Source organism: Branchiostoma floridae, chromosome 11 (assembly GCF_000003815.2).
Source record: "Branchiostoma floridae strain S238N-H82 chromosome 11, Bfl_VNyyK, whole genome shotgun sequence".
NCBI classification, from domain to species: domain Eukaryota; kingdom Metazoa; phylum Chordata; class Leptocardii; order Amphioxiformes; family Branchiostomatidae; genus Branchiostoma; species Branchiostoma floridae.
Genome location: NC_049989.1, coordinates 14,634,502 through 14,656,610, shown reverse-complemented (window position 1 = coordinate 14,656,610; position 22,109 = coordinate 14,634,502). Strand labels below are relative to the sequence as shown.

At 41.5% G+C, this 22,109-nt stretch overlaps 1 protein-coding gene across 1 annotated transcript in view; it reads right to left on the bottom strand.

The window, feature by feature from the left end:
- Positions 1 to 22,109, bottom strand: part of LOC118425252 (tyrosine-protein kinase BAZ1B-like) — a 31,277-nt gene that overhangs the window by 3,224 nt on the left and 5,944 nt on the right. The window contains exons 4-22 of the mRNA XM_035834026.1: positions 21,135 to 21,264; positions 19,061 to 20,554; positions 16,266 to 16,456; positions 15,370 to 15,533; positions 12,858 to 12,966; positions 12,229 to 12,370; positions 11,364 to 11,521; positions 10,785 to 10,918; positions 10,018 to 10,129; positions 8,239 to 8,380; positions 7,345 to 7,505; positions 6,661 to 6,777; positions 5,962 to 6,097; positions 4,133 to 4,275; positions 3,040 to 3,252; positions 2,110 to 2,239; positions 1,377 to 1,620; positions 577 to 852; positions 342 to 419 (exon numbers count right to left, since the gene is read on the bottom strand). Coding sequence (XP_035689919.1) covers positions 342 to 419; positions 577 to 852; positions 1,377 to 1,620; positions 2,110 to 2,239; positions 3,040 to 3,252; positions 4,133 to 4,275; positions 5,962 to 6,097; positions 6,661 to 6,777; positions 7,345 to 7,505; positions 8,239 to 8,380; positions 10,018 to 10,129; positions 10,785 to 10,918; positions 11,364 to 11,521; positions 12,229 to 12,370; positions 12,858 to 12,966; positions 15,370 to 15,533; positions 16,266 to 16,456; positions 19,061 to 20,554; positions 21,135 to 21,264 — 4,274 coding nt within the window. The remainder of the gene's footprint in view (positions 1 to 341; positions 420 to 576; positions 853 to 1,376; positions 1,621 to 2,109; positions 2,240 to 3,039; positions 3,253 to 4,132; positions 4,276 to 5,961; positions 6,098 to 6,660; positions 6,778 to 7,344; positions 7,506 to 8,238; positions 8,381 to 10,017; positions 10,130 to 10,784; positions 10,919 to 11,363; positions 11,522 to 12,228; positions 12,371 to 12,857; positions 12,967 to 15,369; positions 15,534 to 16,265; positions 16,457 to 19,060; positions 20,555 to 21,134; positions 21,265 to 22,109) is intronic.

Below are 22,109 nucleotides of genomic sequence, written 5' to 3'. Positions count from 1 at the left end.
AATTTTTGTTTTGACCTCTTCACCGCAAACTTAAAACTATTGTGAAAAGGCTTGTCCAGTTTCAACCCCAAACTTCAATCTATCGCAAAACTTTTTTTCCTGCCACTAACTTTTAAAAATGCAATTTACAAAATTTGAACTTGTATTAGAGCAATGGGAGCAGAAGTGTAAGAAGACAAGATTACCCATATTGTAGACAAGTCCAACAGGTTGAGGTATTAGAGTTATGGATTTTCCTGGTTATTTTTGTAAATACACTGAAAATTCAATGTTGATCAAGTTGCACATTTTAAGTACTAACTAGCAGTAGTAAGGTGTATCAAAAAAGTGTAATATCTTACTTGTTCCTCATAAGTTTCTGCAAGATGTCTTCACATGTCTTAAGTTCATTGTTGGTCCTCCTAGAATGTAGTTCTCCCCTGAAAACAGGAACAGGAAAAATATAAGTTTTACATTTTCTTTTTTTTTTATATCAGATGTTCAACCTATACAACTGCCTTATTCAATCTCAACCATTAGATGTGTGAGTGACTGACATTGAGTAAAATCATGATGACTTCTAAAAGGATGATCTACCTCTCCTCTTTGTTGTTAGGCACTGGTTGCTGTGCTCTCCTGGATGCTGCTGTATTCCTGCCCTGATTGGCTGCTTGTGTGGATGCCCTGCTCTGATTGGCTGTGGATGCCCTGCTCTGATTGGCTGCTTGTGTAGATGCCCTGGTCTGATTGGTCGACTGTGATGATGTGCTGGGTGATGTTGAGGAGGCTGCTGCCTGTCGTGAGGTGCTGGTTTGTCTGGATGTCTGTCTGGTTGGCTGCTGCTTGGGAGGTGGTTGACTTGGTTTGGCTTTCCTAAATGAAATTAAAAAGAAAATCTAATGTATTTAACTGTTGAACAGGCCATGATTTCTGACACTTCCTTTAGATAACTTCTCAGAATTCTATAATACCACAAAATATTGACAAATAACAGTGAGACAATGGCCAAAAATTGCTTGCCAAACTATTGAAGGTCTAATAACACATGTAAAGATGGCAGAATGGGGCAGTTAAAGGATAGCTTTTCGCTTGTAGGGTTTAACATGGTCATATGTTTATGTCAGTCATGAATGTATTCTTATCTTTTCATTTATGAATCGTTAGGGCAATCCCTTAAGTTGACTGATTTCCAAGGGAGCCCTTACAAAATCATAACAAATTGTGTATCTATTTGTTTATTTATTTGTTTGTTTGTTAATCTTGTCTTTTTTTTTAAACTGCCACCTGGGCACCTCCTACTTTACAGAATCCTGTTCTTTTCCTGCTTTCAACCGTTAATAATTTTTCAACGGATGTCAAAGGAAGAAATACCATCCCTGAAGTTCTATACAACCTACCGTAACTGCCTGTACTTGGAGGGGTTCTGACATGCGCAGCAGACCCAGTTGTTCCCGCGAGGGAAGTTGCGTAGCGCAGGGATGTGGCACTCCTTGTGGAACACCAGCGGGCAGGTGGAACACGGTACCAGCTCGCCCTCCTCGTAACAAACCACGCACTCCTCCCTGTGGATGATCCCCTGGTCTCTCCTGCCGCAGCGCGTGCGCGGTTTGTCTTCGTCATCGTCACTGCTCTGGTAGTCACCTGGGACGGTGGGAGGGAGGAAAGGAATGAGTCAACAAGAAACAGAGACTGCAAAGTTACCAAAGCCTTTGTTGGCGTAACTTTAAATACATTTACTTTTGCAGTGGTTTTATTGTGCTGTCAGAGGGAAAAGGAGATTTCCGTAGACATAGTGTTTTGAATTCACACTGTAGACCCATATTCATAGTGTCTTGGTGGACAGGTCACTGCAAAAGTTTCAAGATTTACAGTATTTTCATACAAAACATCACCACAACAACACAGAACCAACTTGGGGGAATGCGAAGTGAATGACTGTTGCTGTAACAATATGTGATCATGTGTCTACAGAATGCTGTCAGATATCCGAAATAAATCCGAGAGAAATTTGTTCGAAAATTCCAGTGGGTCAAAGTTTTTGAGTCTGAAAAAAGTTTAATGTTTTCGAGAAGACGAAGACTTTTAAAATATCCACATCCTTGATGCAAAGTATCTTGAGTGTGTACCAACCTTCGTCCATCTCCCTGTAGTTCCGTCCCCTTGACCACACCCTGGCCTGGCGAGGGATGCAGGCGGGGCACCTCCACTCTCCCGGGGGAACACACGACAGCGCAGGGCGCAGGCAGAAGATGTGGTATGCCTGAGAAGAAGGAAGCAGTGGCAACAATGTGTTATAACATTCCTGTGGCTTAAGGAAAAATGTCCTGCATTGTCTTAGTCAAGGATCTTTCCATCTCCAAAGGGTAAGATTCTAGAGATATCAATATCACTAATTTTCCTAACAAAGAAATTTCTGTGCTATTCCTTACAAAGAGTTTTGTCTAGAAATTTCCTTTCTTCACACTTATTCATTAACACCCTTTTTTAGTCTAGTGGCACATAAGGCAGCAAGTTTTCTTGCTGTATCAGCAGTAGGGTATTTTTTTTACAAGAAGGGATTGCTACCACTTCCCCTTGTTTGTACAATTAAAAATATCTTTCCTTCTTTTTTTTTCCTCAACAAAAACATCACTTCACCTAGACCTGACCAGTAGGAAAAAGTACCAAGGGCTGTATACCTAATAGCTGTACCTTTTAGGTACAGGTCTGGATCTAACCATCTAGTATAACTGTACTTATACCTAAACATACTAAAGCATTAATAGACACTAATTCTCAACACTACAGGTAAGTAATTCCCTAATCAAAAATGACAACTGTGATAACCATGCAATTGAAAATTACATGAAACTTGCCAAGAAAATGTTTGGAGATTCAAGTAATGTAATTCCCCAAACAACAATGATAATTCAAGTAGACAGTTAGTTACATGTTTAATCTCCAGATAATTAATCAAACTTGTTTAGGTACAGGTGCAGGTTCGGACTTGTACCTAAACCCCTATACTTGTCCTGTACCTGTACCTATATGATTTGCAAAGGTAAACAGCTCTAGCCATACCTGATTACATTCGTCACACAGCAGCAGGCGCTCCTCCTCCCCCTTCTTGCGGCACACCTTACACTTGGCGTTCTCCGCAGACTTGTCCCACTTGATGCAGGCGTCCAGCATGCCCATCATCACGTGCAGGCGCGACATCGTGGGACACTCCGCACTCGCCTGGCGCCACAGCTCCACCTCGCGAGGCTCGTACAACTGGACCTCGTTTTCATCCTATGAAGAACAAAAAAAAAATTAAATTTAAAATAAAGGTCACATTTTAAAACCAGTGCAATGGCTGAGTGGGTAGAGTGTTCACCTTCCATTCCGTAGGTCGTGAGTTCGATCCCGGCCAAGTCATACCAAAGACTTTAAAAATGGTACATGCTGCTTTCTCTGCTTAGCACTCAGCATTCGGGAAAGAGTATGGAAGGTGAACACACACCACTACCAGTGGACTAGCCCCCTGCTGTAGTGATTGCGTTGTCTGGCCCAAGGGCTACTGAAACGGAGATGGGCGCCGCCCTATGCGCAATCAGGCGCAGGAAGGACTTTAACTTCAAAAGGTCACATTTATCATACGTCATCATACGATTTTTATGCAGTAGAATTTCTGAACAGGCTGCAAGAGAACCAACTACTGACAAGGATCCAATGCAGCTGAAGTTTACAGGACAGTTGTACAACTGTCCTAAGACTGTCCTCAGTTTCGGATCATCCAACAGTCTCATGTGACAAGGCCCTAAAGATCAAGATCAATTTTTGTCACATGTTTCACTAACATTGGGAAAAGGTGCTAATGGGAATCCTATGCTCATAAAATAGCAAAATAAGAACAATAACAGAAAACAACAACAGAGGTGAATTAACAATTACACCTTTTCAGTGACAGACTGTTATCTTTATTCTTTATTTCAGGTATAAAAAAACCCATAGGTACACAAAAGATCACCCATACATACATATACATTAAAACATCTATCTGTACAATAGGCCATAGCAGTTGCAAAATGTGTTTCTATAGTACATGTCTGAAGTCTCATTATTACTCAGGTAACAATTTCTAGACACACAAAGAAAATAAAAGATTTCAATTTTGTATTGTAAATCTCACCTTATCTTCATCATCATCATCATCTTCCTCCTCCTCATTTTCCTCTTCATCTTGCTCCTCTTTTTCTTCTTCTTTGTTCTCCTCTTTGTCTGCTTCTTCCTCTTTGGGTTCCTTTGGCTTCTTCTTTTGAGGTGCCATCATACCTTATATGGAAACAAAACAAAATATTTAAAGAAAAATCTAGTCAATAGAAATAATCTGTTCATCCAGCTACTAATGCATTAGGTCCTATGATCTTCTGGACCTGGACCTGAATTTTCTGTACTGGTACAAACCCCTAACATCCTTATATATGCAAACACAACCTTACAAGATACTTTCTGTAAAAGTATTGTTTCTGACATATGTCAATCACAGAAACATTATGACAAGTGTCCTCATAGAGCAGTGTACCTAAACAAATTTTAGGTACAGGTACACAGGTTTAGGTACAGGTCCAGACCTGAATTTGTAACTGCTTGATCAAATATTTGATGACCTTTGATAACGAAAAAAGTATGTTTGAACTGATATATACAGTGTTTAACTGCACTAGACACAAACCTATTGCGTAGGATCTATGATTCCATACCACCAACATCACCAGTAGGGATTATTCTATGGAAACTAAGACAAAAATTATCCCCATGCTGACAATGAAAAAATTATAACATATTTTTTCTGAACACTAACATGTATGCAAAATGTCTCTGCAAGTTTGGAATGTTTTTTTTTTTTACCATCTAAAAGTACTATTTGCCTTACTTTAAAGAAAAACCCTTCTGTCAGTTCCCTTGTGTAGTGCTAAGTGACAGACAGGCAGTCCCTCTGTGCATGGCACATGTGTTGTGGATTATAGGTAACATCCATTGGCATAATACCGGTCGGTTTACTGCAATTTCTCAAGCAATGCTAATTTGGCAAATGATCAACGCATCATTTTCTCCAGTTACATGTTGCTGTTACAGCTTACCTTTGCCACTTCTTCTGTGTAAATTATTTTGTCTCTCTGGTCCTGCTAAAAACATAATATCGTAATTGGAACACACCGCGGAATTGCACGGAGAACGGGCGCGTGGTTGGAAGGGGGTGCACTATACCGGCCGAACGAAACACGGCACAATTAACTGCCGCTATGTACCTTTATACATCCTCTGTTGTTCCTTTCTTTCCTGTTAGTAGTTGCACAAAACAAAAATCTGCATGAGCATACAAAAAGTCATGAGAAAATGGGCCTATACTGACAAGAATTTTCTTTTAATTTTGGTCCGTCACAACCGCTATGACGTAAAACTTTACTGCTGGCCGTAGCATTAAAAATGGCGGGAAAATGGCGGCGTACGTTCAATTTGACCCATTCAGCCGTAGATCCGGGCGATAATGCAACGGTTCCTCACACTTTTACATGAGTTGTAGGTCACCAAAAGAAATTCAAGATTGCTGTTGAATCATGCTCGTCTTGTGCCGTGAGCACATGTGATTATTATCTACAAATCTGGCGATGAACGTGACAGTGTGTTTGTCCCACGACGAGCTCGCCTGCCCCAAAAATGACCTGAAAACTTTTGGCCTTGTTGTCTTCGAATGCATTGTTATCGATGCTTTGTAAATTATGTATTGGACACCTAGATGTCTGAAGTGTGCATACCTCAGAAATAACTATTGTTGCATGTGTAGATCTCTTTAAACTAGTTTTAATCGACCGGTATAAGGCTTATGACCGGTATTATGCCAATGCATGTTACAGTATGGTACACAAGGGTTCTGGTATTTTGTACCTGTAACAGTCCTTATTTATTGTATCCGGGACTGTATCGGTACTGTATCGGTATACAGCTCTATGTCCTCACCTTTCAGAAACTTCTGCAGCACCCCTCCCTGCACCTCCACCAGCAGACTGCCCAGCTCAGACAGCTTGTCTGTTTTCTCCAGACGTTTCAGCCACTTGGCAGGGTTCTCAACGTTTCCTAGACCTCCCTTCTCCAACTGTCAGGGAAATGTGTTTCCTTTATTGGTAAGATTTGAATTGATATCTAGTTTGGCACTACATTTTGTATATGGACTTTGTCATAAGCTAAGTGGGTACAGGGATTTCCAGGACTGAGAAACTATATCTGACTTTACACATTTGTATCTCAGTTACAATATGCAAATATAATCAAGAGTTCGAAGATCTCATGCCTGTGAAATATGCTACTATACAGTGAAAATGACTAGAATATAGAAAATAAAGAACTGCAAAAACAGACAAAAAACACTACCTCCCCCGTGAATCAGTAGCCTCTTCCATTGACCCCTGACCTTGAATGACTGCCAAAGTCTGATTACTGACTAGTTGTTCCACCTCTGAACTATACTTCCCTGCCAATCTGACCTTTTTGGTGACACTATTTTCCCACACACTTCCTGCCACTTTACTGACTGTATATTCAAATAATTATGAATGACATTGTATACTGACACAAAAATGAAGACAAACACACAAGGAAACAAACATGCAGACTAACAGAAACAAAACCTCTGTACACCAAGGGAAGGAACAAACACACCTTAGTCTCTATCTCCTCCAGGTCCCTCTTGTAGGCATCCAGAAGCTCCTGGTCCCCATCAGAACTCCTCAGCTGCTGGTTCCTTTTGGAGAAGTTGTTCAGCGAAGACTTGATGTCCTGATTATTACAACAACAAAACAATTACATTCTTCATACAGGTACTTTTAACAAGTATTCAGGTAATGTTTTCTATAGAAGTATAAACATTGCAGAAAGAGATATGATTGTGGAATGGTGCACATGACAAGATAAATATCTTGTTGATACTACAGCTGATAAAATAACATTCATGACAAAAATAGAAACAGCTTGTACCTGAATAAAATATAATATAATTCTTGTCCGTAATGTTTTTTTTTTTTCAAAAACTCCTACCAATTTATGAGTGGCATTGTGAAGATTACATGCCATTATGAACAGCTACATACTGTAGCTGAATTGATTGTTTAGTCAACATGATACCATGTAAATATACTAATATTGCTCACAGCCAGGGTATTACTGTATACCTTGAAACTTTTGCAATAGTTTAATTTAGGTGGTGACCCCTCAAAAGTGAATAACAATGCTGTATACAACTGCACTATAGAATGATCACTTTGACTGAAAATCTATTAAACACTTAGAAAACCCCCCTCTTTTCACGAAATAATACTACAGTAAATGTAACTGAATTCCCAGTACCTGATATCTTTTCTCCAGCTCCTCTCTAAGAGCAGACTCCCTGATGCCCTGTGTGCTCAGGTTCTGTATCAGTTTGTCGACATCATCCTTCTTGGAGTACACAAACCACAGGTTCTGTCCCAGGGGAGGGTGGGTCTTCTCAACGCCTCTGTGTTTCGTCACTGTACACAATAAAATACAATCTATGTATTCCTTCATTTCTGTAAATTCTGTCCGCATTTTACTGCCACATGATCAACCTTCTCATCCTTACAGTCACTGGTTGCATAATCTTCCACCTCACATACTGTCACTCTAAAATAATATATTAAATAGTCAAACCAAGGCAATATCTCTGTTTCCAAGAGTTAAAATTGGCTGTTTGAACGTTGGACAAGTTAAACATCTATGCATGCATTTTACAACAGACCCAGACACACAGATGCATGCTCTATCTCACACACTCACATAACGTTTGTTAATTGCCCTGTACTACATAACCAATGGGACGGTCACCGAAAATAATAAGTTGCCATTTTTGGCTATGGTTAACAGAGGAATTTTTCTTGACAACCAGGTAGCTTTCACTGAAAATAAAGCCGATTTATTTTTCGACAAAAAAATGCCATTTTTTACATTTCAATGAGAACGAGTGACATGATATGAATGCTCTTTCTCACACACACACATGCATGCTCAGGCACACACACACACAAATTCTTCTAAATCCTTTCATATCCAATCCACACACAAATTCTTCTAATCCTTTCAAATCCATCCTTCACCCATTTGTAATAGACAATGGTATCAATCTTTCATACAACAAATCAGTACAAGTGGTGTGCACATTGTATAGTCCCCATTGCAAAACTAATAAAGTCAAAGTACAAGTGGTCTGAGGGAGGTATTACTGACCAGGTCTGCCCTTGCGGACAGTGCTGGCCTCACTGGTCACACTCTGGACTTCGCTGACCGACTCCACATCAGACTCCTCCTCCTCCTCTTCCTCTTCTTCCTGCTGGCTCTTCTTCTTCACAGGTGAGTTGGGTAGAGTTACCTGGAACAGGTGATTTGTAGGGTTAATTATAAAAACGTCAGTGTGGGTATTAGTGGTGCGTACCGGTTCACCGAACCGGACTTGGACTTGCTATAACTTTCGGTTCAAGTCCGGTTAAAACCGGAATGTCAAAAACCGGTTTTCTGGAAAACCGGAAATCTCTTTCTTGTTGTATACTAGTATCATCTAAAAACAACGCTAGATGCCTATGTAACTTTTTAATCGCAGCCAACAGGCCAGAAAATAACGTATTTCTGCGTATTGTCCTACCGCCACAATGAAGCACATGGTCGCGCCGCGTCTGAACCTTCTTTCAAAATCCGGCAACGCGGCAAAAATGACAGGTTGACTTTAGCAATATTACCCATGAAAATAAAGCATGTGGATTTGTTTATCTCCTGGTATGGGTTTTAAGTCCCATATCTTCTGAAAATGAAGAAAATTTCCAAGATAAACAAGCTAAAACAAATCTCCGGCGCGGCGACTGTAAATGACATTTGCCGCTTGCCGGGATACTTCACTGAAAGCATGGGTGAGCAGCTTGTTAAAAAGAAACACCGGCACGTTCTATTTTAGAAAAAGTTTTAAGTTCATGAACTTATTTTATACCTGCTGCATATATCTTTGTAACGAATAAATTTGAAATTAATTTTACGGTTGAATGTAGAAGATAAAAACACCCCACGCATCATTTCTACCCGCATTACAGTAGGCTATCCCATTGACCCCTATCACCTCGCAAGCGCCATTTTGAAATTTCGGCCGTCAAAAAACAAGCGGAAAATTCTCGAATTTTGCCGTGATTTCCCGATAGTTTTTATTAAAAATCGATGTTTATACACCTTTGAAAATGATGCAGTCGTCTTTGGTAATATTTTGATAGCATGCGGCCCAGCGGCGGGCGCCAGATACGCAAATGGGTCGCCGCAGTAGAGCAAGTCGCTTTATGCTTGTGTCTAACGTTAATTGAGTCAAACTTTAGCGACCGTAAAAAACCGGACTTATAAGTCCGGACCTGAACCGGAATCTTTGGACTCGAGTCCGGACCTGAACCGGAATATGAGCTTCGGTACGCACCACTAGTGTGTATGTAAGTGAAGGTAGGAGAATGACTGGGTATAAATGGAACAAAAGCTTATAGTCTTGTGGCCACAGTTAGGGCAAGTATTACCATATTAAGCTGCTATCCCCGACAGATTTCAGCCTCAATATGTCAATAGATAGGTGGCGCTTTTGGGGGCTGTGTACAAAACTAGTTTGTTACGCCTAAAAGGTGGTTTACTGGTTAGGCCATGTGAATTTGATTATATCTACACTATCTCTTTTTGTCCGTTTCCAAAAAAAGGTTTCGACCATACAGTAAATTGTACCAAAAAAAAAACTGATTCCAAATCTAATGTCATAGAATGCTGAGCTGAATTCCAAAATCAAAGTAGGCCAGTAGGCGATGTGTACTTTCCTGGTTAAATAAATTAACTAAAACTGAAAGAAGAAGATGTGGCAACTTTTTTTGGGGGGTCCAATTTTTTACTACTCGCATGCTTGCATCAGTTTAGGGTTCCAAGAGGATGTCATCCATACAATCAAATAAACATGGCCATATGTGAAACAAAGACAAGACAAACAGTGTGACCTACCTGATATCCCATGGAGTCGTGTGCCCAACCCTTCTCCACAAACAGGCCTGGAGTCTGGAGGGAGAACAGCCAGTACTTGTTGTGGTGCCGATCCGTCCCTATGTGCTGCCATCTGCAAGCAAATAAAGACACTTTTTTACTCCAGAATAGTAGTAATAGTTACTGTAAACTCACTCACTCCGTCGAGCTGTAATGTTTACAGTATACCCAAGTACTTACTGTAAATGCATTTAAGTTCGTGGAGATTTAATTTCGCGGTAGCGGGAAAATGGACTTTTCGCGGTGGATTTAATTTCGCGGTAGCACCATGTACTGTAGTCTCTTACTGTTATGGAAAAATTTTCGCGGTGGTTTTAAATTCGCGGTGAAGCAGCCGCCGCGAAAACCACGAACATTAATCCACCGCGAAAGTTTCTGCATTTACAGTATATTGGGTAGAAGTAAAACCCAACAAAGGAATATTTACAACCTCCATGAAAAATGGAGGTATAGTTTTTGGTGTGTCTGTGTGTGTCTGTTTGTGTGTGTTTCTGGATATTTGTGGTCACCATACATAACTCTAGAACCTCTGAATGGATTGTAATGATATTCGGTATTTCGGTAGGTGTTGGAAAGATGAAGGTCAGAGTCAATTTTTGGCCTCCTTGCAGCCTTCCTTAGCACCACAACACTTCCTTGTCCATTTTGCAAACCCTAATAAAGTTTCTCCTGTCAGTTTGCAATACAAATTCTTAAAAGGCCCTAAGACATTCTGAAGTAGTTCTCACCTGAGTGTACGTCTGGCCTGGGCGATCCCCTCCTCGAACCGTGTCTTGAAGGACTGCTCCTCTCTCTCCTTCTTCATCTTCTCCATCTCCTTCTCTCTCTCTTCCCTGTCTCTCTTCTCTCGCTCTGCCTTTTCCTACACACAGTGACAGGGAACAGATTCAGATAACTATGTTTAGCTGTGGCCATACCAATTTAATTTCTTGGCTCTCGGATTTTTAAAAGTAAAAATTAAGCAAGAGGACATCATAAAGCTAGAGGGTAGGGAGGAAAATTTGAGTATGACTGTATCCATAAAACTGAGTGAACCTGTTTTTCCAGTTAAGGGTTTTTTTAGAAAAAAAAATTTAAGTGCGAGAACCAACAAATGAAATTGGTGTGGCCTCAGCTAAATAAAAGCTTCTAACTGTATGGCTTCTAACATAGCATCTCCATTGTGAATCATCTCTTAAGGGACTTCGAATACCGGCTACTATTGCTGACCCAACATAAATGCTACTGGAAAGGTGTGCATTTTAGGACAGACAGGACCTTTTCTCTAGATAACCTTCTCATTTAAACCAGGTAACTATGACACCAACCTTCTGGGCCTGAGCTGCCAAGACTCTTCTCCTCCTCACAATGGATGCCAGATCACCATCATCCTCCATCGGTATCTCTGGCTCCTCTTCTTTCTTTTCCTCCTCTTTCTTCTTTGGACCCTTCTTCTCTTTTTCTCCCTCCTTCTTTTCTTCTCCATCTAAGGATGAAAAAGTTTTTTTCAAGGTAAGAAAGTGGTAAAACTGCTCATGGTGTAATTTGTTTCAAGTCTACAGTTTTACTTTGGTGTGTTTTGCTCCATTTTGTTGGCAAACCCAGATCTGCAAGGGTATCGTCATTTGATGGCTTTAAACAGCACTTGCAATAAGAGTGAACGGTTGTTCTGCATGCCTGCAAAGCTGGTGTGCTACACTGAATTGCAGTTTTACTGGCTGGGCCTAGGAAAAAAATGCTGTGTTTCCTGTTTCCCTACCAAACCTAGAAAAACCTGCCGACCCTAGACTTTTTTGGGGGTGGGCAGTGGAGTCACATAGCTTCCAGTTAGAATTTTTATTCAGCCTGCTTCCTATTGAAGTAAAAACACTGCTTGTCCTATCTTATGAAGGATAAATATATCTATTATGCAAAGCATTTAAGTTTGACATAGAAAGACACTTGGTGTCCTCATGAATTTTAGTTTACTTTTAAAATTCAACTGTATTGTAATATGTATCACTAGAGTTTTGACCAGCCTATAACAAAAATTAAAAAAAAAAGAATCTCTACCGACCAAACTTTTTCAGAACTGAAACAAGAAACACAACATTTTTGTTCCTAGGCCCTATATAAAAACAGGTGCTTCTACTCAGTTCATTTCGGTCATCCAACAGGTGCTCTACTACTACTGTAGAATATGGATGTACTTACCACCCTTGTCCTTCTTCTTCTGTTTCTCCTCATTACGTTTGACCTTTCTTTCCTTCAGCACCTGTATCTTCTCCTTCCACAGCTCGGCTGCTTTCTGCTGTTTTTCTTGGATGTGGTCCTCAACGGCATATGACATCATCACCTATTGGTAAAACCACAATCTTTCTAAGCATTCTTTCCTTTGTTTTATGGGGCTCAAAATTCACAATGTCCCTGTGACCACTAACCACTTAAATTTGGCTTTGGGACAACTTAATGTGTGCTTTGGGACATTTAAAAAAAATGTTAGGCACCCGTGACAAATGCAAGCCCAAACTTCCATACAAGCTCTGTTAACCATAGTATGTTGCAAAGATGAACTGTTAGTAAATATCCTACCATGTATAATACATTCTACTAGTACTTCTACTAGCCTGGGACAATTAAATGTTACTTTGAGACAGGGGAAAATTTGAATTTGAGGCCAGGTCTATCATAGTATCAAGCTTCTTTTACAAAAGGTCTGATTCAAATGCACACCAAGTACCTTTAAATGAAAAAATGCATAACAGCACAAGTTGATTTCAAATGCTCCTATTGTTTTCACATGACAGGCATTTAAGCAAAACTACAAAAGCATGACCTCTGACCTTGTGGGTGAGTGCCACCAGTATCTCCAGTTTCTCCTGTGCCTCCAGTTCGTGAAACTCTGTGGTCTCCAGCTTCTCCAGGAGTTCCTCACTCACCTCATCTACATCTCTGTACAAACAACATCACAGAAACACTGGTTAGAGACCATGTCATTTTACAAACACAGATCAGAGACCAATCATTGCCATGTTATGTACAAATGACATCACAGAAACACAAGTTAGAGACCATACCATTTTACAAACCCCGGTCAGAGACCATTCAATGCCACATTATGTACAAATATCACAGAAACACAAGTCAGAGACCATACTGTAATTCAAACACAGATCAGAGACCATTCAATGCCACGTTTAGTCTTTCAAATACAAGACCCAGTAATATCAACAAAGACAACTTTAGCAAGAAAACAAAGACATCAAGACAGTCTATCTTCTATCTCCTATGGTCATTGAAAGTCTATGATATACCAAAGGCAAGTAATTTCCTCAAATAAAAAACACCCAAGATAAAGTTTACACAGTACTGTTTAAGCAAATTGCTTCAAAAGCCAAAATAGTGCTGGGGTCAAAATACCACCTGCATATGCAGGTTAGTGCAGGATAAATTGGAGCTGTGCAGGTATTTCTGGTGTCTACCTGCACCTAGCCTACACTGGTCCATGTACTGGGTTTTAAACATAAATGTCCTATGATTAAGGTGTATATGGATTGTTATTAGCTGCATTGACCATTACCACTTATAAGGGACTGTACGATATTTATCAGGGGGGGAGGGCCTGGTGCGTTAGGGGGGGAGGGCCATATTAATTCGTAATGCGTTGGGGGGAGGGCCATGTTAATTTTCTTTTGAGATAGGGGGAGGGCCATGTTAATGTTTTTGAAAGAATTGTTTATACTATTTGTTGTTTTGATATCTTGACATGGCCCTAAAACTGATAAAATATGCCTTCTGAATAGCCTAAAATGCAAGAGCTTCCGGGGGGCTTCGCCCCCCTAGGTCCCCCAAAGTGGCGCTGCCCTGGACCAGCGTTCCCGCCAGGCATACGTCATTCCGTCTCCGACTTATTTTTTTCTGGAAAGACGCACTCGGCTCGGCTGAGTTTCCCCAAATATTTAAGTTACAAAAGCGGTGCGCGGTAAATATGTGAAGATCCAAAACTATACACTTTATTTTTTATTTACAACATTTCTTTTGTTTCAAAAGGACAAAATTTGCGGCAGAAAAGGGGCCGCAATATTGTTTTTAAGCGTCTGTGGCACATGGCGCGGCACGCCCCCCTCCCCAGACGGACTGTCGATCGCAGCGCCCAGCACGTTAGGACGTCTTTTCTGGCTTAACTCCTTCAAGGCTACACCGGCACTGATCACTGCCAAAGACGCAGCAGATCACCGTCCTTCGTATAATGTTTAACGTTCTTGGTCTCTATGTAAAAAGAAATCCAGCGGTGAGCCAAAGATTTCACGCCGAAAACGGGGTTACCTGAGGTCGCACGAAACAAACGCACGCTCGTGGAAAATGACGGCGCGGCCTTGTAAAACCCGACCGATTCGATAAATGATAAATTTTAGTAAAATCATCGGGCAAAATAGAAAAAAAAAAACACAAGGTGTGATGGCGCCGTTATTTTATCCTCTGGAAAAACTACTAGCATTTGATGCGGGAGGGCGCAACATCGATCGCACGAGGTAGGCATTCTTTATTCAATGTCGGAAAAAATTGGCAGGATTTTTCCATGGGCTGATGAACTCACTGGCTAGAGCCCTGTTTGGAAGCATCAAAAACCCAGAATTTTCATATAGACATGACTGGACAAATAATACCCGGGCCAGATCACGGACTGCTGATTCCCCGAGCTTATAGTTATAACATATTTTTGGGGGAGGGCGGACGTCGATTACTGAAAAACGGGAGTAAAAAAGGCAACCGGCATCCAATCTCAAGGGCATAATTTTCCTCTCAAATTGCAGGAAATTCTGTTTTAGAGGGTTTGAAAATCCAAATTTTCCCGGGGGAGCATGCCCCCGGACCCCTGCCCCGACGCTGTGAAAAAATCCTGGCGAGAACACTGGCGCCCTTGTGCCCTGACGTCTATATTAAGATTATTTTATCGGTTGTTTTTCTACCCGTTTGATTATGCCTGTCGGGGGGGAGGGCCATGTTGATTTTTTTGAGGTGGAGGGGGAGGGTCACGTTAGATTTTTTTGAGATGGGGGGGAGGGCCATCAAAAAATTTTTTGATCCGACTTCCAATGCACCAGCCCTCCCCCCCCGATAAATATCGTACGGTCCCTAACTATAAGGTATAAGAGAAAAAATTGCAATGGTTACAAAACAATTTTAGTATGATCCATACTTCCTAATTCAGAGTGGTGCAGGTAAAATTTGTCTGGTGCAGGTAATTCAAATGTTACCTGCACTGGTGTTATGCAGAAAAAAGTATTTCAAGCCCTGTAGTGGCATCTTGAACAACCAAAAACAAGATTCTAGTTCCAACATCTCTACATCTACCTGATCTTTTCCTCATCTTCATCACCGCTGTCTTCTTCCTCCTCCTCCTCCTCTTCTTCATGCTTCTTGAGACAGAGCCGGACCAGTTCGGAGGCAGAGTGCATGGTTACAGGAATGTCTCTCAGGGTCACTCCTACCTCCTTATGATCCTCCATGATGTCATCCTATGGAAAACACGATTACATTCACATTTTGTTAGGGATATTAAAAGAATACGGGGTGGTAAAAAGATTAAGGAAGCCTCATAACCTTTCTTTGAGGTCATAGGGGCAGTGAATTGTTTTAATATAACTTGTATATAATGTCTAGGGCACAGTGTTGCCCCCCCTTTCCTTGCACTTGCATTCAAACTCAAAGCCATAGCAGGCCCCAATGTTGTACCCCTGTAAAAGGCACTTAAACCTATTTCCTTACTTGACCTCAGCCCTGTTTCTTTGACGGGGGGCATCCTCTTAGATGGAAAGTAGAGTCCCATGTTTGACACAACTTAAGCTAAGGGCATAACCCGCCGTAAGTGCAATTTGTCCGTACGTTTTCTTGGGAGGCCACGTCCATGAAAATGTTCGGGCTGTACAGGGCAGGCTCGTCGCCCATATGGGGGGGGGGGGGGCGAATCCGCTGCCCAATGGCACACAAGGTTTTGCCTGCACGTAAAGTTCTACCAAAAGATTGCCCACATTTTGGCACGTAGACAGCACGTATTGGCACGTATGGCGGGTTATGCCCTTACCTTTAAGCATGATCAGGCATGAAAGAGCAAGGGTCCATTCTGGTGCGAGTGGATCAAACTTTATAGTCAAGTTTTACACAGCTTGTACCTACTGTACAAACCTGGTGTGTTACACTTAAAATAAATGTAGTTTACCAGAAACAAACAAACATTAAAACCATCGCACCTGTAGCAGTGTCTGAAGCAGTATGACCAGCACTCGGGACAGGTAAGCGAACCCTTCCCCTCCCGCAACCAGCGCCTTCATGATGGCGTCCGTCGTCACGGGGTAGTTATCCTCCGGCATCAACAGCTGGTAATAACAGCTGATAAACTCCACTACCATGGCAACGTCGCCAAACAGGGTGTTTGGTAAACCTGAGGGCGAAAACAAATTCATACATTTTTCAAGACATTCCATGTAGACATCAGTTATAAGAAGAATATGCAAGATTGTTTGATATTCTCTTTTTTTAAGAACTTGTTTCTTCCGGCATCAGCAGCTGGTAATAACAGCTGATAAACTCCACTACCATGGCAACATCGCCAAACAGGGTGTTCGGCAAACCTGAGGGTGAAAAGAAATACATACATTTTTCAAGACATTCCATGTAGACATCAGTTATAAGAAGAATATGCAAGACTGTTTGATATTCTCTTTTTTTAAGGACTTGTTTCTTCCGGCATCAGCAGCTGGTAATAACAGCTGATAAACTCCACTACCATGGCAACGTCACCAAACAGGGTGTTCGGCAAACCTGGCGGTGAAAAGATCTCAAATTTTACATTTTTACATACATTCTAAGGAGCTATCTATAACTATATAAGACGAATGCTCATGCTAATGCAAAGGTTATTCTTACAGTTTTGTAGCAAGTAGAAGTCAAGAATATAGGTTCCCCATGCTGTGACTTTTATGCTTATGCTTTAATTCAGTCCCTATAAGCTGTCTTTCAAGCAGTGTAGCTGTGTTTCTTTCTGGCTAGAACTCCGTGACCCTTTATTAAAAAAACAATGGATTTGGAATAAGGATTAACAGAGAGAAAACGTCCTTAAATTCGTCTTTAAATATTCAAAAAATGGTGTCTTAGTAGCTATTGGTTTTTAGATTTTCCTGAGAAGAATGCCAGATGACCAAAATTGTACTCTGGTCATGTCTTCCGGCGGGTCCACAATCTAAACACAGCATGCTTACCACTTCAATGTTAAAGATTCTGGTAAGAGCCCAGTCAGTTCCAGTGACTGTTTATGACAGATATGCAGAAGAAAACTTGGCAACAACCAGCTTACAGACGTGACTGTTTCAAATAGGGCTGTTTAGCCACAGTTGATGCTGTTGGGCTGTGAAGTAGGGATTAACCAGGCCTCAAACTTAACTTTTTTCCCTACTGTCCCGCATTGTCCCAAAAATAAATTTCAACTGTCCCGAAGTGAGGATGGACTGTCCCAACCCTATTTTCAGAAATTATGTATTACAACAATACATAAGTATATCTGTAATGTGTTGTACTTTCCGCACTGCGCGGCAGAGCCGCGCGATGAGCGCCGAAGGCGCGAGCATTGTAGGGGGGTCCGGGGGTATCTTCCCCCGGAAAATTTTGAAATTTAAAGCCTCTGAAATGCTATTTCCTGCATTTTGAAGTAGAATATAGCCAAATTTTTGTCTTTGCTGCAAAACTACTTTTGTCCTGAGAATGGGAGGTATGTGTTCTTGATTTGAGGTGGGTATGGCTTAAAGAATACATGAGGTAATTTTCAAGTAATATAACACTGATTCCTTACAATATAATGTTTCATGAGTTAATACATACAATCAGGGAGAGTAAATTAACATTACAGCTAAAGGTGAAACTTGACTGTTACATATATAACAACAGAAAGCTAAAGAAGTCTACAAGAAAATCTGCAAACCAACAGAGGAGAAAGTGTAGCCAGGACTGCCAGGTACATCTTATATTTCTTTTGAGTATCTACTCTGTTAAGAACATAGCTGAAAATAAATGCACTGAAAAGTTACTTGTAGCCTGTAACATCACCGTTGTAACTTTACACAGTACAGAAAAATGTGTACAAACATTTAATTCATTGAAAATATATAGCAGAAAAGATGTGTTCCAAGGGCAAATTAAGCGAAATTTTCTCAACAAACAACATCCATTTATCAATATTTTAAAAATAAAGACTGCAACAAAAGTAATATCTCAAGTTACCGTGAAAAAATCGCGACCTCCGTTCAACATTTTCTACGAATTCAGTGCCGACACCGCCCCCCTCCCCAGTATGTCATCGTCACATTAGCTGTTATTTTTCCCACATTCCACCGACAAACAAGCAAAAAAACCCTCCAAAAAAATCCTATACATGTACTTATCACCAATGACTTCAGGCATTCGACGAGTTTTCGTAAACAAATCAAAGTTTTTACGCTTCCCTGCGTGATTTTTCCCGCGAAAACAGCGGGGATATCAGATATTCCACCAATAATGGCGCCTGGGCGCGCTACGTCACGCCGAAATGGCCAATGGGGTGTGACTCTCGCGATTCGCGAGATGTGAGTGACTGCGAGATTGCGCGAGACTTGAGGTAGAATCACCAAAAATGGCGGCTCGGTGCGCCGGAATCGGCGAATTTGAACTTCGAGCGAAGTTTCCGGGGGAAAATAAGGGCGTACCAAAGGCGTATATCCAAAAAACAGGGCGTACATTTTGCGATTTTTTTAGCGAAGGCCGTACATTGTACGGCTGTACGCATTGCTAGCTAAAAGCCTGCCGCGGGGAGATCGGACATTCTGATGTTGATTCGTTTTCCTATTGTCCCAAAAGTGTCCCAAAAAGATTTTTCAGTTGTCCCGGCCTAAATTTTAGTGGTCTCGGGACATCGGGACATAGTTAACTTCGAGCCCTGTTAACCATGGTCAATATTGACTGATGGAGACAACAGACATGATACACAATGTGGGTATCAAGGAAAATGGAACAGTACCTTCAGGCATGGGCACAGGAACAGGCTGGGGGAGTGCCTTCAACTTCAACTCCTGGTCTTCAAACCGTTTGAACTTCTCTTCACGTTCTTTCTTCTTCTCCTCCTCTCTCTGCTTCTTCCTTTCTTCCTTTTTCTTCTCCATCTCCTTCTTTCTCTCTTCCTTCTTCTGCTCCAAGTATTGAGCCTTCTCTGCTTCCGACATCTTCTTGAAGCGCTCCTTTTCCTTTAGCTTCTTGTGTTTCTCCAAGATTTCAGCTCTTACATCTTGGGGTGCGTTCTTGAGAAGTGCCAAGGGGAACTCCTTACAAATCTTCAGCAGGAGATGGCCATACTTTAATCTTTTATCATTGGTTTGAGCTGGAGTGTTCTTCATCTTCATCAGCTTCTTGATCATTGGTGGTTGCCATGGCGACTTTGGTGTCCCTGGCTGCTTTTTCGGAGTGCCTGATTTTTTCGGGGTAGTTGCCTTCTTTGGGGATCCTTTCTTTGGAGTGCCTCCCTTCTTCTTTAAGTCAAACAGAGTCATTTGTTTCAATGACTTCTTGCCCCCTGGAGTCTTCTTTGGTGACTTCTTAGCCGCACTTCCCTTTTCCTTGGCTGTCTGCTTCTTCGGGCTTTTTCGTGCTTTCTTAGTCGGGCTGGGAGAATCTGATAAAGATTTTCTTTTCAGTTCGTTCAAGGGTATATCATCATCAGAGCTGTCGATCGTGATTTCGTCTGAAGAACTTGACTGCTTAGTTGGTGTCGCCTTCTTTTTCTTCTTCTTCTCTATAAGAATGTACCTGCTCAGTGGAGCGTCATCTTCTGAGTCTGTTGAACTTGCAACCTTCTTCTTGGGCCCTCTCTTCTTCTTCTCTGGAATGGTTGCTGCCTTTTTCTTTGCGGACGTCGCAGCTGCCTTCTTTGTGGTCGACTTCTTCTCAGCTTTTACTTTCTCCGTCTTAGGAGACTTGGGAGTCTTGGGAGATGCCGGCGTCTTTCCTACCCCATTTACGGCAACGACTTTGGGAGAGGGCGGTTGGTTCTTCGCTGACGGAGAAACTGGGCCGTTCGACACCTTTTTGATGGGCGAGGAAATAACCTTGACTTTGGGTTTCAGAAATGCTTCCAATCCCACCTTAGGCAAACCCTTGTCTTGTTTCCTCTTTTTGGAGGAGCTAGGTTCCGAGGAATCAACCGACTTCCTTTTACCGAGGTTCACGACAGGACTTACCGGACTGGGCGGCACAACTCTCTTCGGGGAGACCAGAAAGTCCGAGAATTTACTGGGAAGGTTGTAGTTCTTCACGCATTCCTCGTCCACCACCCACGGGCTGTTTGGTCCCTGCCCACTACGCATGGCGTAGGAACGGATGAAGAGCTGGATGAACTCTCTCGAGGGGATTCTCTCCATGCGGTGAAGGTCAACGGCGGGAATGAGGCTGATGACCTTGGCCTCGCCAGCGATACGCACGTTGTACTTGTAAGGAAGCAGACTTGACTTCTTGGGCGTTCCTATAGCAACACAAAACAGACAGTTGTTTGCAAGAGAGAAAAAAAACAACACTAAACCATCCTCCTACGCAGGGACATCCAACGGCGAAACCGCCTGTCTGGATGTACCCTGCTTTCTCAACCGTCACTCTTAGTTCCTGTGGGCGTCGCCACAAACCAGCTCTCAGCCAACCAGAGAATAGGCCTTTCAATTTTCAAAAGGGATCTCACATATATAAGGATAAGCTCATTAACATTCATAAGCATACGGTTTTGCCGTTGGATGTCCCTGCGTAGGAGGATGCACTAAACATCCAAGGAACGATACAACAAAATTATTTTTCATTCTTGTTTCGGACAAGACTTATTTACAGTGCAACTCAGTGAAGCAAAAAACTCTTTTAAGGGTTAGCATAAAAGCATGTATGACGTCTGAAAAGTCGGGCAGTATCAGAAACACAAAATCAAAGTGTGTGGATTTGTCATACATGGAAACAAGACTTAGAGATGTGCTAAATGAAACGCTTTTTATCAAACGCTTTTTATCAATCTGTAGTCGAAATTGGAATAGCTTTGTTCTCATTGGTCCATTCCTTCTTACCCGATGTTCCTTTCCCCGTGGTGTTTTCCTTGTCGCTGGACGGAGAGCTACAGTTACTGGAGGCCTCCTCGGGGGTTGGAGCGGTCACCTTTACCACCTTCCCCTGCACACCCTTCCCTCCGATCTTCATCTGTAACGGGATGAAGAAATCAAGACTTTCATGTGAGACAGATAGCCCAGTAGGAGATGACAGTTGTGAGACAATGTAAGGACACACCAATTTAATTTGTTGATTTTTTCAGAAAAATATTGGGGCGGTCGGTCGGAAAAAAAAGTCTAGGGTGAACTTATATGACACAAAAAAACAAGGTTAGTAGTCAAGTTTTCAGCTTTTCATGGCATGATTTATCCAATGAATTTCTTCCTTTGATTTTATACCACTGGTCTGATCATATGACTGCAAAGAAGCTCTCTGATTGGTTTATCAGCAGTATGTGCCCCTGGAATGTTTTTTTTTACAGGCCTGCAATAGCAAAACCTATACTTTTTTTCTTGGGATTATATTTTTTTTTCCAAATAGGAAAAAATTGGTCGGAAATCCGAGAAGCAACAAATCAAATTGGGGTGGCCTAAGGATATCTGAAAATTTTAAGTCCTGTGAACTGTTCTAAAAGTTGTTCAGAAATAACCAATGATGTTGTTGCTGTAATCAGGGAATACATTTTCATGCCTATAGAACTAAGACGCTTCAAAATGACGAAATTAAGACCTCACAAAGTAAATAAAACATAAACAAACAAAACAAATAAATTTAAAAAAACAAAATAACAATGAGCTGTTGGAAATCAGCATGAATACTTTTTAAGTTCTCTGTCAAAACTTTTCAGAAATGAAGCCTTTTCTCTACTTCCCTACCTTAACAGACTACAATGAAAAACTGTAGGAAACATGAAGTCGTGGATCAATGAATTTGAACACCTGACGGCACACACCTGTCCTTTGTGCACCTCTACTATTTGGGGCTTAACGGCAAGT